We start from the raw sequence: 15,741 nt of genomic DNA on the forward strand, positions 1-15,741 counted from the left end.
TTTTGCCCATCATGGTGAACATTTGACAAGTGCTGCATACTGTATGGACCTTCACAAAACTTTAATGATCAGATACTGCCCTCATGTGGCAGGAATGAATAGTGAGCGCAAAGTCCTAGATAAAATAAACACAAGGTCCCATGAGTTATCACAGGCCGGGGGTTTATTTCGACAGCTGTCTGTTTATTTTATCATCTTATGATGAAAACAAGTACATAACTCAGATAGTTCACAGTGAGGGCAGGATTTTTGTTCTTCCAAATTAAAAGGCACACTAACTGTGAAATCTGTGACTTTGACTCTTCTTTCCCCCACTTTATGCTCATAACTGGTATTTCAAACATTAATGTTTATTATATGACTGTATATTCCTGAATGTCTGACAGTTTAAGATATACCTGATAACTTCACTGTTGGCTTTAGAGGGTGTTAAAGCGTTAAACTTGAAGAAAAAAAATTCCTGAGACATGTTTGTTGTAAATTATGGAATTTGCCATCAGATGGAAACAGTTCTCAGCCATTACAATATGTTTCCAAATATTCAGGTCATATACAACAGGAACAGATAATAGGGCAACTGGATCAGGTTTATCCAATTTCCATAAACTTTCTGTAACTCATCTATATAAATCTAAATGATTCTTTGCAGCAATCAGGGCCAAATGTTCAAAAACTGTCCATGAATTATGCTTTAGTGCATTACTTTCTTTATGCGTCATGAAACAAAACCTCAATTCAAAAAGCTTATTTTTAGCAAAAAAAAAAAAGTGCTTCTGATTGGGTGATGGCTCATGCATCCAGTCTGGATAGGACAGTGTGATTGGCTGGCACTCACAGGCCCTTGTTGAAGTAGATGTAACTGACACGGTCCCCGTATTGAGAAATGATGGACTCTCTGAGCTCAGGTTCCAGCTTGGTAACAGCCATAGAACTGCAAATCAATGTGCAAATGACTGATTAGTCTGATATGGCACAGAGAGCACAGTTACGGCGATTACACTTGAAATTAGCTTTATTGCGAAAGTTAATGGATTAAGCAGGTGCAACAAAAAAAGTTGTGTGAATAAGCTTCATGCCATAATGAATATGTGAAGTTCCAAAATTGTGTGCTCTAGTCACTTCTGGTAATTCAAACTGCCTTGGAGAGTGGTGAATATACATTTAAAAAATCACAAAGGTTTGGGGTCAGTAAGACATTAAGGCCTGGTTTCACAGACAGGGATAGGTTAAGCCAGGAGTAGGCAAAAACAATACTGGTGTGCATCTTGTGACAAAACAACAGCACTGACATTTTAAGACTTGTCAGTGCAAGTTCCTTAAATAGAAGTCCGCTCAAATGCATTTTTTTATGCATAAGCCTAAGCTTTGTCTGTGAAACCGGGCATAATACTTTCATTCAGCCAGTATGCATTAAAATGATTTAAAGTGACAGTAAATTATGTCTTTCAACAAAAGATTGATATTTTAAATAAATGCTGATATTTTGAACTTTATAAAACAATTGATTGATAATAATAAGAAATGTTTCTTGAGCACCGAATCAGCATATTACAAGGATTTCTGAAGGACTGGAGGGATGATGCTGACAATTCAGCTTTTCCATCACAAGAATGAAATCCATCTAAATATCTATTAAAATAAAAAATAGTTCTTTAAGATTGTAATAATATTTCACACTATCATTGTTTATACTGAATTATGTTTTAAAAAAATGGAGCCTTGCCGAGCACAAGAGACTAATGTAAAAAACATCTTTTTAAATCTTACCGACCCCAAACTTTTGAAAGGTAGTGTATATTTGAGGAGCTACTTTAAAGAGATACTATCCCTCTAAAAAAAGATGCTTTGTATGCAAACTTTACCATCTCTGAGGAAACAGTGAACACGCTGCAGGCACCATGAAGATCAGACTGTGAAGCAGAGTAAGGCATGTTGTCATTTCTTCTGCTAAAATAAGATACCACATATTTGCCATGTAAATCGTTGCTATTTTCATAATAAGTAATGTGATCACTTACAATACGCCAACCATCATGACTTGCAGTGGCCCATGAAGAAATGTGATTTTCTGCGACAAATTTAAAGAAACAAACAAATACAAAGATGTTATATATAAAACCATACATCTATAGGCGTTTCTAGCCTTTACAGACCCAGGAATCCTAATATAAAATAATGAATGACAACAAATAAGACTGTCTTTGTAACACTTTATAATCATTTTATTTGAAAACATTATTATGCTACACATTGCACCATTTGTTCATTCATTTGGACATTAAGCTAATGTTCATTCAAATAGTTAGAAGAGTCATTAAATTCTTTGGATCAACAGTAACAATTATTGACCTGTATGCATTTTATGCATTGATGATAACTGACAGTTATATGAGATCAACTCAACAGTCGTTGAGGGCAGAGAGAGTGAATTTATAACAGAAACACCTGCAGATTATAAACTGGCTATTTTATCGCCTCATTGCGTGCTCCTTGGACACAAAACACCTTAAAACTCACCTGCATGAATCTGTATTTTTCCAGCCTTTGCATAATAATAGGGAGTATGACTGGAAAGAACATAGAAAACGGCTCAGGATTCAACATTGACTGCTGGGTGATGGCTGGTTTATTTTAGCACTGAGATCTGATAACACTGGCCAAACTCTCTGCACTTACTCATGCCTGGCGCTGCCATGGTAACTCGAGAGATGACCACCTGTGTGATGCCCTTGACAGCTGCTTTCTATGACAAACACAGACAGTATACAGTATTTATTTTGTAACTTAAGAACAGAGAAATGCGTATAGTGTAGAAAGACATCTGATCATTAAACTGATTTTTATAATCACTTAACACATCTGTTTAAACAGATGGTTCTGCTCATAAGTTTACATACATGTATAGTTGCATGTACAGTATGATGCAGTGGCTATAAATTATTATAATAATAAAGTATTAAGGACATGATGTAAAAACTATGTAGGCATTGAAACGGGCATTTTTGGGGCAATTTTCTGTTATTAATTTCCGATTCAATTTTATCTTCTGGAATATATGCAGCTTCTTCAGGGCAGTACTAAATAAAAAATAAAATGTTTTATGATATATCATTTTGTAGAAATGATAAACAGCTTACAGATTCTGCCAGGGGAATGTTAAGAGCAGAAATGTAACTACTTTCATCATGGGATGTTAGTTCATGATAATAATAATAATAATAATAATAATAATAATAATAATGTTACCTTAATAAAGTGCTTTTCTCAGCACTCAAAGCGCTTTACATATGGAGGGGGGGAATCTCCTCAATCACCACTAATGTGCAGCATCCACCTGGATGATGTGACGGCAGCCATATTGCGCCAGAACGCCCACAACACACCAGCTTATTGGTGGAGAGCAGACAGAGTGATGAAGCCAATCCGTATATACAGTATATGGGGATGATTAGGAGGCCATTTTGATGGATAGAGGCCAAATTTGGCCAGGATGTCAGGGTTACACGCCTGCTCTTTTTCAAAAAACTTCCTGTTTTTTTTTAATGACCAAAGAGAGTCAGGACCTCAGTTTAACGTCTCATCCGAAGGATGGTGTTTTTTGACAGTATAGTGTCCCATCATAGATATGTATACATAGATGTCACATCCCAGACGTGTCGGCGTGTTGCCATCTTGGAACGGTCTGCGTGTCGTCACTCACAGTGACAATCAATAATGCCACAACATTGTGCAGCTTCTGGTTGTGAAACCGGCGACATTTAAATTGTTGAAAAAATGGGATAACCTTTCACAGGTGAGAATGCGTTGGTTTGTGTTTCTATATGTATTAACTCAATATTACAGGTTTTTACTATGGTACTTTTTAATGTTTTTACTTTTACTATGGTAACTTTTTAATGCTGTGTTAGCTGACGCTTTCGTCTTGTTGTATTGTGTAAGTTTAGCAAAATCATCTGCTGAATTCTATTGCAGATATAAGTAGATATTCTACATGCGTCTAACTACAGTTGCGGAGCTCAGTCAACCTGCAATGTTCACGGACTGGCTTTGACTGTTCCAATATGGCGGATGGCTTACATATAGCGGCCCATAGAATTAACGTTAATAAGGCATTTATATATATCACCATCACTATACTGGGGCATTAGGACCACATAGACCACAGGATGAGCACCCCTGGGTGGCCTCACTAATACCTCTTCCAGCAGAAACCAAATTTCCCAGGAGGTCTCTCATCCAGGTACTGACCAGGCTCAGGTTCAACCCTGCTTAGCTTCAGTGGGTGACCATGCGAGAGCTGCAGAGTGATAGCTCCTGGTTGAATAATCCTGATACAACCAATAAATGTCCCTCACCCTTGAGTGGCCCAGTTTATTTCCATCTTCATCAGTCACAGCAATGCCGTTCAAAATCTCCCTATATACGAAAGAATAAACCTGAATATACTAATATCTACACATGTGAAACTACTGAGTAAGGCCCACCAAAACAACTAGAAATTGAAAAAGAGGGTCTTACTGTTGTCTCATCATTGGAATGTTCACACAATTAGCAGCGGCCACGGCAGCGAACGGCACCCAGCGGGCCACCAGTGGAGGGGCTTTCTGAGGAGATAAAGGTGAAAGATGCTGAATTAGAAATGAATGATGTATTACCACAGCAGATAAGACTGTAAAAACTGATTAGACAGATAAAACTGATGATGAAAAAAAAACGTTTAAATTATTTTTACTTTCATTTGGTATTTAATACCAACTTATTTTTTTGGTGTGAAATACAGTTACAATTTACTGATACAACTGGTTTCTTTTTAATATATTTTAAAATGCAATTTATTCCTGTGATGAAAAGCTGATTTTTCAGCAGCCATTAGTCCAGTCTTCAGTGTCACATGATGCTTCCCTTAAAACTCCAGTAGGTAACTTTTGTAAAGATATATTTGTTAAAACTATCATTATGTCCTGACAGTAGAATATGAGACAGATAATCTGTGAAAAAATCAAGCTCCTCTGGCTCCTCCCTGTGGTCCTATTGCCATTTGCAGAAATACACCGCTCCCGGTCAGAAACAACCAATCAGAGCCAGGAGGAATGTCTTAGCAGTGTCAATCACGCTCGTGTACGCGCTGATCACCCCTCTCTTGCACAGCGCGAGCGCGTACCGTCGTTCGTGACTCTCCTGTTCGAACTCGTTCATCCAAACGAACAAATCTTTTTTCGAGTCATTCGTTCATTCAACGAACGAAATGACTCGAAAAAAGATTTGTTCATTTTGCATGAACGAGTTCGAACAGGATCACGAACGTGCATCACAGAACAGAGCAAGGCGAGCATTTGTGCTTATAAAACTTAACGTTTTTTTTTTTTTTTTTTTTAATGACCGATCGTTTCGCTAGATAAGACCCTTATTCATCGTCTGGTATCGTTTAAAACCCTTTGAAGCTGCACTGAAACTGTCATTTGGTCCTTGAAACGTTTGTGTCCTATTGAAGTCCATTATATGGAGAAAAAGCCTGGAATGTTTTCATCAAAAACCTTAATTTCTTTTCGACTGAAGAAGGAAAGACATGGACATCTTGGATGACATGGGGGTGAGTAAATTATCAGCAGAAGTTTTTTTTAAAGTGAACTAATCCTCTCTTAGTCTCTAAGTTATCTTATTAGCTATTTATAACTTATAGAAAGAGTGCAACGTTATTAAGTTACATGTATTGCAAAATACATAATGATTTGAGGACCAAGTTTGTAGTCAAAGTATGGGCAGGCCATAGTCAATGTAAAGCATATTGTTGATGTTTCGTCCCTATTAGTGAATGTTCCATAACTGTTTATAATCCGCCGTCATCGGTGGTCCTGCTTACTAGCCTGCGCGTTCACGGCAGGCTCCGCTGTGGGGGAGGAGCTGTGGAGGGACGGCTGTAGCGCAGCAGAGAGCAAGGGGGTTGGACCTGTAAGTTGTGCTTGTTCAAATTTTCAGGCTAAGTCAACATTTTCTCAAAACTCCCTACTGCAGCTTTAAGTGTTCATTTAAGGCCGAGAAATACCTTTGTGTAGAGGTTCAGCCCCACTGCAGTGGCCAGCGCTGTGCTTGTTGCAGTCACATAAGCTACTCCAATCTGTCTGGGCAAAGAAGATACACACAACACAACCAAAACCCATTTCTGTTACTGAAGCTTATCTGTTATTTGAAGCTCCTTTCCAGACATCGGTTAATAAATCGCTAGATATCATGGGACAGTCACATTTTAAGTGGTATACACTTTGCATACCTACCATATGACCCAATTCTTCTTATAAGAGAGCAAAGTTCATGGAAAGAAAGAAGTCAAAGGAACTTAACGTACTTTTGTGTGATGGGGGAGGCAGCATTGCGATTGGTGTAGTTGACCAGAGCGTTGAAAGACTGGTTAACCCACTGCCAGAACACTACAGCAGGAACTGTCCTACAAGACCATACAAAATGATTGGTTAATCTTTATAATATATGATACCTAAAATAAATATTAGATTTTTAATTATAATAAAAACAAAAACATTTTAAATGCTAACCTGTAAAACTGAAGCATGAACCCTGTGATGGCCATACCCCCAGGCACTTGAAATGACATTCTCCCTATTAGGTTCATCCTGTCACCCGTGTCGGGGTGAAATGCAGAGTCATACAGCTTCTTAGCATAGTGTAGCTGCTCCTCGGTTGTGCCTGGAGGAATAGAGCCAGCTCTGAGGGAAGAAGGAAGGGACAGAAAGTAAAAGACAGGAAGAAAAGCATAAAGGTAACCTCATCAAATCAGTCTGTTTCTTCACCTGCAGCTCTCCACTAACACTTTGGCTTCATCTAGTCTGGAGTCTGGTAGCAGAGCAGTGCGCCAGTCAGTGATGTTGAAAAAGTGTTTGAGACGACCCATGAATGTGGATTGATCCCAGCGTGGGGCGTCGATATCAAAGCCCTTCATAGCTTCCATGGTTCTCTCTCTCCTTCCAAAGAGCCAGGGTAAAAACAAAACAAAACATAAAACAACAAATATTCAATACATCAATGGTTTCCAGTTCCAGTCCACAGAGAACAGATCAAACTAAGGTCCATAGAACAAAACAAATGTGATGTTTTGAATGAAAATCATGTGACTAAAGTCATGTGATCACACTAAAGTGTGTTCAGCACAAATCAAATGCATTTTTTTTATTCACAAAAGATACATTTATATTATTGGGTGACCTAAAAAATGTGTGCTCATTTCCACTCCCAATTGTGTAATATTATTTTGTATCTAACTGGGTTCTCATCTAACAGACCAGGGTATCTCCAAATGCTATGAGAAAAGCCAAAAATCATAGCTCTCACGGCGAGGCCAGCTATGCAAGTATGGATATCCGGCAAAAAAGACCAGGGCTGTATTTCCCAAAAGGTCCAAGATCAATTACCATCAATCGTCGGTCTCTACGATAAACTAATGCTTACAATGCTTTTGGGAAATGTATTGACTAGTAAAATCAAAAGCTGGACTCCTGAGTGTCTGACCAACTTATCATCAGTTTGGTTCAAAATGAAACTTTTCACAAACAATATGGCAGTTTAAAAAACAATTTGAGGATACTATAAATATCCTTACACTGCAACATTAAGTGTACTTTGCATTAAACATGTAATATGCAGATTGCAATTGTAATGATTGTAATTATCAAATGTAAAGCAATGCATGTGCAAAGCAGGTGATGGTGGACCAGATTTGACATTTGTAACATCACTATTTATTTACAGCAGTGAATTGAAAGCACAAGTGCACAAAAGGCAATGCACAAAAGGACAAAACAAGCAGGCAAAGACTGATTTTCAATAGGTCCAAACATGTCAAGACAATTTTCATTCTGGTCATTTGTTTGCTTACTGGTTTAACCTGATTTACTGGTATTTTAACAGAAATATGTTTAAAACATACAGTCTAATTAAAATAAAATATCACCAAACTAATACAACTATGGGCAGCTTACTATACCAACTAGGTTGTTTCCAACTAGCTTAAAGGAAAACAGACCACCTCGCCATGTCAAAAAGTACTAAAGTAGCATAACAAATTATGCGTGCGCTTTTAAAACATTAACATAATTCTCAAACATTAAGAAGTTTTAATTTTCATAAAACCAGCCCTCCATTAAAATGCAATTAGAATCATGCAAAGTAGAAAGGCTGTAAGTTGTCTGGCAGCTTGCATCAGTTCATGTTCACTTGTAACACTCTCAATATTAGCAGTGCACAAACACCCGGATATGCGCTGCCAAAACAAATCAGACAAAACCATAAATATCAAACATGCCACATTAAAATACCTTTATTTAGCGACTTGCTACTCTTGTTTATCTCGTGGCGCTGCAGCAGTAATAAAAAACAATGAAGTGATGATGTGGGCTTGCAACAGTAGACGAGCACGTGGCATTCTATCTTCCAATCCCTGAAGAGAAGAATTTCCCTCCCCCTTACACCAGTGATACGCGGACGTCTGGTCTGGCTCATTTCCGCAAATCGGTTACAGTTGCTGTTTCATGCTCTAAAATATTTCCAGCATAGCATTTCTAATGTGTGTGCACAAATTACGTGTATTATACATTTTACTGTGATAGTTTTATTAATGCATTTTCGTGCAGACGAAAAAAGCATTTGAAAATCGGACTTGTTAGCTGAAATCTGAATAGCATATTGCTTTTATATTTTCCAGTATATTTATATTAACGTTATTTACGAAATAAAAAACTATAGAAATTGTAAATTTTGTAAATGCTTGCCTTTTGGAAGTAAATTATTTGAGGAATCGGATCAGATTAGCGAACAGGCGTTCAGAGCAGGTTCAACCGATAGATTGATTCAAAAGTGTATATTTCTATACATCATTAATACAGTACATCATCACATTAATCTGTATGTAAACATAAACCCCCTCATATGGATTTGGTCACCGAGTTAGTATTAGCTTTCAAAATATGTCTTTATTTCTTTATCAACATGTATAATTTATAACGATATTAATTAACACTAAAAGTTATATTTTGTTAGTTTAAATCATAGGTTTAAAACAGTTAGCAAAACTATAATTTTTTTCCGTGCACTACGTCAATTTGCGCCCTTTGGAATTGCACGTAGGTATTGCGTACTACGTCATCCTCTCTTCCCCCTAGTAACCCTCCGCGGCGTCTCAGGGAGGCAGAATCACAAGATGGTGAGTTAAAGCGCTTACAATAAACGAATTATTCCCTTCAGACGTTTTTGTTTGAGATGCAACATTGTACTCCCCGTCACAATGTGAAATAGAGTCATGTTAGCCGTGTTGTCCGAGGAGAATTGTGGATTTTTTTTTGTAATCGAGAGTGGTAGCGTTATTAAAGATGAGCAGCGGTTCTCGGTCGTGGATGAGATTAGCTTGCACTTGCAGGACTGTTTAAGTGTCACGGCTGTTCGAGAATCGCTTAAGCAAATGCTGTCTCTTTTTTGCCTATTTTCTGGGGAAACTAACTAACATCAATATCTATTTTCTACATCGGTTGAGTAATAATTATCTCTTGAAAATCTGTTTGTTTTTTTATGCTCGTGCGTATGACGTCATGGAGCACGCATTGCAAAAAACTCAGAGCATTGTATAATCTGCGCTACTTACTTGATTTTTAGGGTTTGTTATCAATTTTACGGAAACTGAAAAGTACCCCCGACCAGGAGGTGCGGATATTGCTTCTAGGGTTGGACAACGGTGGCAAGACCACCTTACTGAAACAGTTGGCATCTGAAGACATCACTCATATTACGCCAACACAGGTGACACGGTTACTCTAACCAATGCATTCACATCTCAGAAGAAAGCCAATTAGATTTAATGCATATGCAAAGCAAATTACAGGATCAGCTGTGTTTTATTACCATCGCAACTTTCTTTTTTTGTTCTAGGGTTTCAATATCAAGAGCGTACAATCTCAAGGATTCAAATTAAATGTGTGGGATATTGGTGGTCAACGAAAGATCAGGCCCTACTGGAGGAACTACTTTGAGAACACAGATGTACTGGTGAGATCATCCGTTCGATTAACAGTCATACCGCTATCCACTTTAATTCCAAACACTTGTTTAATTGGATCTTTTTTGATTTCAGATTTATGTCATTGATAGTGCAGATCGCAAAAGATTTGAGGAAACGGGACAGGTGATGCTTTGTTGATATGATTGATTTGCTATTCCAAACTATTTCTGCTCTCAGTGTTTAAATAAGAGAATTGATCTGCATGCAGGAGTTGGCTGAATTACTTGATGAAGAAAAGCTGAGCGGTGTCCCAGTCCTGGTGTTTGCAAATAAGCAAGACCTGCTCACAGCAGCTCCTGCATCCGAGATAGCCGAGGGTTTGAATTTGCACACTATCCGAGACCGAGTGTGGCAGATCCAGTCGTGTTCTGCTCTCACCGGAGAAGGAGTCCAGGTGACTTTAGTACACATATTGACTGCAAAATTTAACATTAGTCCATTTTTACAATTTAGACTAAATGACTCACATGTTGTGTTTCAGGATGGCATGAACTGGGTCTGCAAGAGTGTGAACGCTAAGAGGAAATAGAGATACTGTGGCTTTCACCCTGGATGCGCAGAGGGAATGTAAAAGTTCATGACTTTGAAAAAACTGTCAGTAGGTACAGAAAATGAAGGCACCCCTTCAAAACTATTTAAACTCACTTTTGCCTCTCCTAATTGGTCTGCTATGGTCCTGTATTCGTACAACGAGTTCAAGATAATAGTATCCTTTCTTTTAAACTCAAAATTAAGAATGTACATCCATGTGATTTCACATTGTAGTCAACCATGATTTGACTTGGTTTCTTTAGTACATTTCAGATCTTAATTCATTCTGCCTTCGTTTCTTGAGATGAATGACTTGTTTTTATAATAAATGTTATTGTTATTTAGTGGAATTTGTTAATGAGACATTTGTAGAAGTGGCAGCCTTCATCATTCAGTTCAACTGCTGTCTCTTGTTAGTCAATCTAAGGTCATTTCTCCTGAGAGTAACAGAGATACGAATGAATTTACAGTACGCAAATTCAGAAACATCAGTATGTACAGAAGAATCGGGGACCATCGGCAGGATATGAAATACATTTTTGATAATTAAATGTAAATAATGTTCCACATAGCAAATTATTTTCTGCATATATATATACTGTTGAATTTTACAAATCCAGCATTTAAGGATTTCTTAGAGCTCTATACTGTAAGTGGCCTGTACAGCTGTAATCTATACACTGACAAGTACAAGAGGAAGTTTGTGATCATCACACCAAGATTATTTCTGTAGTGTCTACGAATGTCATGTTGTGTGTGAAATTGCTGAAGCATACTAAGTAAAACACTGAAAATATGTGCAAGTGTGAAGTTTTATTGGCTGAGAATTGTTTTAGAGTAAGTAATCATACAATTATGTTTCTGTTTTATTTGTTTTCTTTATTTGATTTGAAATGGAGTCACCGCACCAATGCTTATACATTAGGATATCTGTCAGACACACCCTCACAACATATGGTGTTGACACAGGCACAACGACTCGCCAAGACACTTCACATACACCTACACTCACATGATATTGCTTCTTATCCAATACCATTCTGAAACCATATGGTGTATTGTGTGCTATTGTATTACCAGTTGAAGGCAAATTTTAATTTAAAAAAAACTTTGATCTTTCAGAATACATAAATGTGGTATAGGTGGCACTATTGACCATGTTTACCATCCTGGTATTATTTTGGTTGTTCATTTCCTGATTTTCTATTATTCACTGGATTTGCAAGGGTAAATAAACAGTACTGTGCAAAAATCTTAGTCCACCATTAGATTTGATGTTTTAGCAATGGTATATAATACCATATATAATTATTTCTCTGTCTCTTTATTAGAATACAACCAGAAAGTACAGGGTTCATGTTCAAATTTATTTGTATAGCACATTTAAAAACAACTACAGTTGACCAAAGTGCTTAACAATGTCAGGATACACAAAAAAACACAGTAAAGAATGTCACAGTATCAAAACTCAACTCAAAATCAAAGCTAAGGTTGTGGTTGGGTATTAATATGGGGGAAATCAGAAAAATAACTGCTTCTATGGGCTAAAGGATAAAATATTTAGTGTGACCTCCCCTTACACTTGAGAAATAGCAGGACCCCAGCTCTCTTAAACCTAAATGGAATGGAACCCTAATTAATGTAATTGTTAACACCTGTATTTGTCCCACTATTTCATGTCAAAATGACTGCTGGGAAAAAGGTCTATTACACAAGGTTTGTGCAAGACATGCTTGAGTATTGCATACACATGTTGTTGGAGTTTAATTAATTGGAAGCTTGCCAACTTTTAACCATGTCATTCAATTCAAAATACCAAAGATCACAGAATTTGATGGACAAAATCATAGTTTTGCATCATCAAGGCCACTCTGAAAGGGCAAACCAACTGGATTCTCAAAATATTGTATTCAAGCTGATATAAAGAAATGCGAGGAATTAGGAGATGTCAAGGACAAAAAAAAGGACTGATGAGAAGTTTCTCAAGAGTTTCTTCTTTGAGAGACCGGAAGAAGTCCAGCAAGGACCTGGCTCAGCATCTGGCAGCTTCGTCGGGATACCAAGTTGACCCATCTACTGTCCGAAAAAGCTTGATCAGGAATGGTCTTTGTGGAAGGCTAGCAGCCAAGAAACCACTTTTTTAAAACAGTGAAAACACTAAGATATGCTAAAGCTCACAAAGATTGGAATCAGTGAAAAAGAGTATTATGGAGTGACGAATCCAAGTTTGACAATCTTGGTTCTAATAATTAACAATATGTGAGAAGAAGAGTTGGAAGAATGATTGGTTGCAGTCGTCAGTGAAACATGGAGGGTTTTTTTCCTGGTGGGCTGCATTTCTGTAATAGTTTTGGTGATATTGTCTGAATTGATGGGATCACGAATGCTGAAAAGTACAGACAGGTTTTAATTCATCATGCCATTCATTCTGGAAAGTGCATGAGTGTGAATGGTTTTATTTTTCAGCATGATAACTATCCCAAGCACACTGCTAATGCAGTGAAATCATATTTGGAGAGAAAAACAGCTGATAAAACACTGAAAGTCATGAACTGGCTTCCATAGAGTCTAGACCTGAATATTATAGAGGCAGTATGGGATCACCTTGACAGAGAAATAAATAAAAGACAGCCTAAATCTAAAGAAGAACTCCGGGAAATACTGAATGAACCCTGGTGCAATATACCAGAAGATAACTTCATAACTTAAGGAAAGTCTCCCTAAAGAGTTCAAGATGTGCTTAGTGTCAAGGGAGGTCACACTAAATACTGACTTTTGCCTGAAGAAGCCGTTTTGTTATATTTTTTGTGTGTGTGGGTACATATTTCCTGTATTTTCGACTTGCATCTTAATAAAGAGACCGAAAAATAAATATGTATGGTAATTAAAACCTTGCTAAAACAACACACTCTCTCTCTCTATTTTTCTTATTATTCAATTTGATGTTAATTGCTATTTGCTGCCACTGACAACAAATGTATGTATTAATTAAAAAAATTCACAAACCGTGATTACAAATCTGCCAGTCGTCAGTACATTTTCTTTTGCATTTACATTTTTAATGGCCCAAAAGCAAGCCTTAATCTTAATTGAATCAATTCCAGTTAATTAAATCAAAATGAGTTGATCAGAGTGCGTTTGATCTTTAATGAAGAAAACAGGCTCTGTCCCTTAAAGAGAAGAATCTCATTTTGTCTTTAATGTTTGTGTAAAAAGCAGCCAATGACAAGCAGAAACATTTGTAACACCCCCGCCCCCCCCCTCCTCCTCCTCGCCGCGTACTTTTTTTAGGCTGAGAGAGCTGTGAGTGGCGGCCATGCTAGCTGAATAGCTAACAGCCTGTGTGCTTGAATGAGAACACACCCGACCACTCCCTCCGGTTCCTGCACTCGGCATCTTTGAGTGACATTCACAAGCTGACACGTGCGCCAACAGTGAAACGAGCCGGCTCTATTAAGCCTGAATAAATCCTCCGGCAGCCAGCTCTTTGAGACAGGCAATTAGACAGGCCTCCATACCTCCTTCTGCATCCTAGTGTGAAGGACCCAGCCCTCATCCAGCATTCTTATCCACAGGCTTTTCCTTCCATCTGGCCCTTAGACAAGCCAGAGTAGAAAGACAGTGGGTTTTTGAATTCTGCTTATTGAACTGAGAGGCGCCTTTCTCTCTGATTTAAATTGGTAGTCTTGAAGTGTGGGCGTTTTTGATGGAGGCAGCCAGATATCTTCGTGATGGGTAACAAAGTTCTGGGAGAATGGGTTATCATGGAGAGTAAAGCAAAATGTCAGGGAAAGGGGCATAATTAGCATTATGTTGGTCTGTTTGGTTCCTTTTAATTAAATATGGCTTCAGATAGAGACAGAAAAGAAATGTGCAGCCGTTCCAAGCAGCGTCTTTCAAAAGAGGGCACAGTTGTGCCTGTATTATAGTTTTGCAATTTGATGTATATAACCATACTTGCCAACTATTCTAACTCAATTAGAACTAGAAAAAATATTATATTAAAGCAAATTGTCTTCACAAAATATGACAGAATTGTAATATAACAATATAATATGCAACGATAAAGCTTCTTAATTAATTAAAAACATTAAAAGTAAAACACATCTGATGCTCATCCTTTGTTTTTCATTTTATAGAAGTATAGAATGTATTTTTTACTTGAACGCACGTAAACACGACTTCCCAACTCCTAAATACGAACTTCCCTGGAGGAAGCACTCCTTCTGTAGGTGGGATGATTTTTCCTACATAAGTCATATGATACATGTTCACCCAAAAATGATTTATTTATATTTATCATTAATTTATTGTAGTACTTTTGCCTCTGTTTTGTTTAATATTTCGTTTCAATAATTGTATTTAATTTTTTATTTAATTTTAGTTCTGTTTTTTAAATCACTGTTTTTCAAATGAATATTTTTGTCTAGTTTTGTTTTAGAGTACAATATTATCCCTTACTTAAACTAAATTCTGTTCTGTTCTAAATTCCTCAAATAGCATTAGCTGGTTGGTTCTCCTCAGCATCTGTGTTCATATGACAGCAATGCAATAGTCCAGGGTTGGATTAGCGGTCGATCACACCTTATCTAAGATCAAGAGGCTCAGACCAGCTTTCTTGCAATAAAATCCTGCAGTCTATGTAACCATAGCAACTCAGAGGGACCTGATTGTGCCTTTAAAGTTGCACAAATAAAAGGGCAACATTGATTTTTATCTCCTTGATGGGATATAGTCTTCTCATTTGGCTTCATTTATTGCTATTCGGACCATGCTAGATTTATTCACACTGAGATATTATCAGTGAAATACTTGGATTCATTCCTTTGTAGTTTCACAGATTGCCTCCATACTTGAAAACCTAAATGTATAAAATGACTTTACATTTCAGTGCGTTGCTATCTATTTATATCTATATCTATTCCATGTAGATATATATATGGATTTGTGGACAGAGATTTGTTGCATGGCCTTATCAGCACAGTCACAGACTCAAATGCTCACAGTGGTTTAATCATCAGTTCAGGCTGTAGCACCTCTGTTATTGAGTGCCATTAAAATACTGGCTGTCAGAGGGGTGCAGTGAAGGAGACATAATTATGCACCTCAGCCAGACACAAAAGGCCCAACACCCACACAGATCTCTTCTTCCT

The 15,741-nt window shown here is 37.5% G+C and overlaps 2 protein-coding genes across 3 annotated transcripts; one reads left to right on the forward strand and one right to left on the reverse strand.

Moving 5' to 3' along the window:
- Window positions 1-148: 148 nt before the first annotated feature.
- On the reverse strand, window positions 149-8,448 carry sfxn2 (sideroflexin 2). Of its 2 annotated transcripts, none has more exons than XM_077200480.1 (12): window positions 8,325-8,448; window positions 6,804-6,974; window positions 6,549-6,719; window positions 6,344-6,442; window positions 6,044-6,119; window positions 4,519-4,604; window positions 4,356-4,416; window positions 2,677-2,743; window positions 2,518-2,567; window positions 2,019-2,068; window positions 1,863-1,910; window positions 149-931 (listed from the first exon to the last, which is right to left on the reverse strand). In XM_077200480.1, the coding sequence occupies exons 2-12, from the start codon at window positions 6,959-6,961 to the stop codon at window positions 832-834; spliced, it is 966 nt and encodes a 321-aa protein (XP_077056595.1). In that variant the 5' UTR covers window positions 6,962-6,974; window positions 8,325-8,448; the 3' UTR covers window positions 149-831. The 2 variants fall into 2 exon arrangements, with proteins under 2 accessions (XP_077056595.1, XP_077056596.1); XM_077200481.1 differs by having other exon boundaries at window positions 6,804-6,969; window positions 8,325-8,391.
- A 30-nt stretch (window positions 8,449-8,478) lies between these two features.
- arl3b (ADP ribosylation factor like GTPase 3b) lies at window positions 8,479-11,386 on the forward strand. The gene is made up of 6 exons (XM_077200485.1): window positions 8,479-9,208; window positions 9,655-9,798; window positions 9,928-10,044; window positions 10,130-10,180; window positions 10,266-10,451; window positions 10,539-11,386. The coding sequence occupies exons 1-6, from the start codon at window positions 9,206-9,208 to the stop codon at window positions 10,584-10,586; spliced, it is 549 nt and encodes a 182-aa protein (XP_077056600.1). The 5' UTR covers window positions 8,479-9,205; the 3' UTR covers window positions 10,587-11,386.
- The last annotated feature ends 4,355 nt before the right edge of the window (window positions 11,387-15,741 follow it).

Source organism: Siphateles boraxobius, unplaced genomic scaffold (genome assembly GCF_051911475.1).
Source record: "Siphateles boraxobius isolate OS27281-9 unplaced genomic scaffold, OSU_SipBor_1 46, whole genome shotgun sequence".
In the NCBI taxonomy this organism is placed as follows: Eukaryota; Metazoa; Chordata; class Actinopteri; order Cypriniformes; family Leuciscidae; genus Siphateles; species Siphateles boraxobius.

Bases quoted from the DNA above. Each gene is read 5' to 3' on its own strand.
- arl3b (XM_077200485.1), top strand. The intron at 10,045-10,129 runs GTGAGATCATCC...TTTTGATTTCAG, and splicing joins TTGAGAACACAGATGTACTG to ATTTATGTCATTGATAGTGC. The intron at 10,181-10,265 runs GTGATGCTTTGT...ATCTGCATGCAG, and splicing joins GATTTGAGGAAACGGGACAG to GAGTTGGCTGAATTACTTGA.
- sfxn2 (XM_077200480.1), bottom strand. From the start codon at position 6,961: ATGGAAGCTATGAAGGGCTTTGATATCGACGCCCCACGCTGGGATCAA. The intron at 6,443-6,548 runs GTTAGCATTTAA...ATGGTCTTGTAG, and splicing joins TTCATGCTTCAGTTTTACAG to GACAGTTCCTGCTGTAGTGT. The intron at 6,120-6,343 runs GTACGTTAAGTT...TTCTTTGCCCAG, and splicing joins GCCTCCCCCATCACACAAAA to ACAGATTGGAGTAGCTTATG.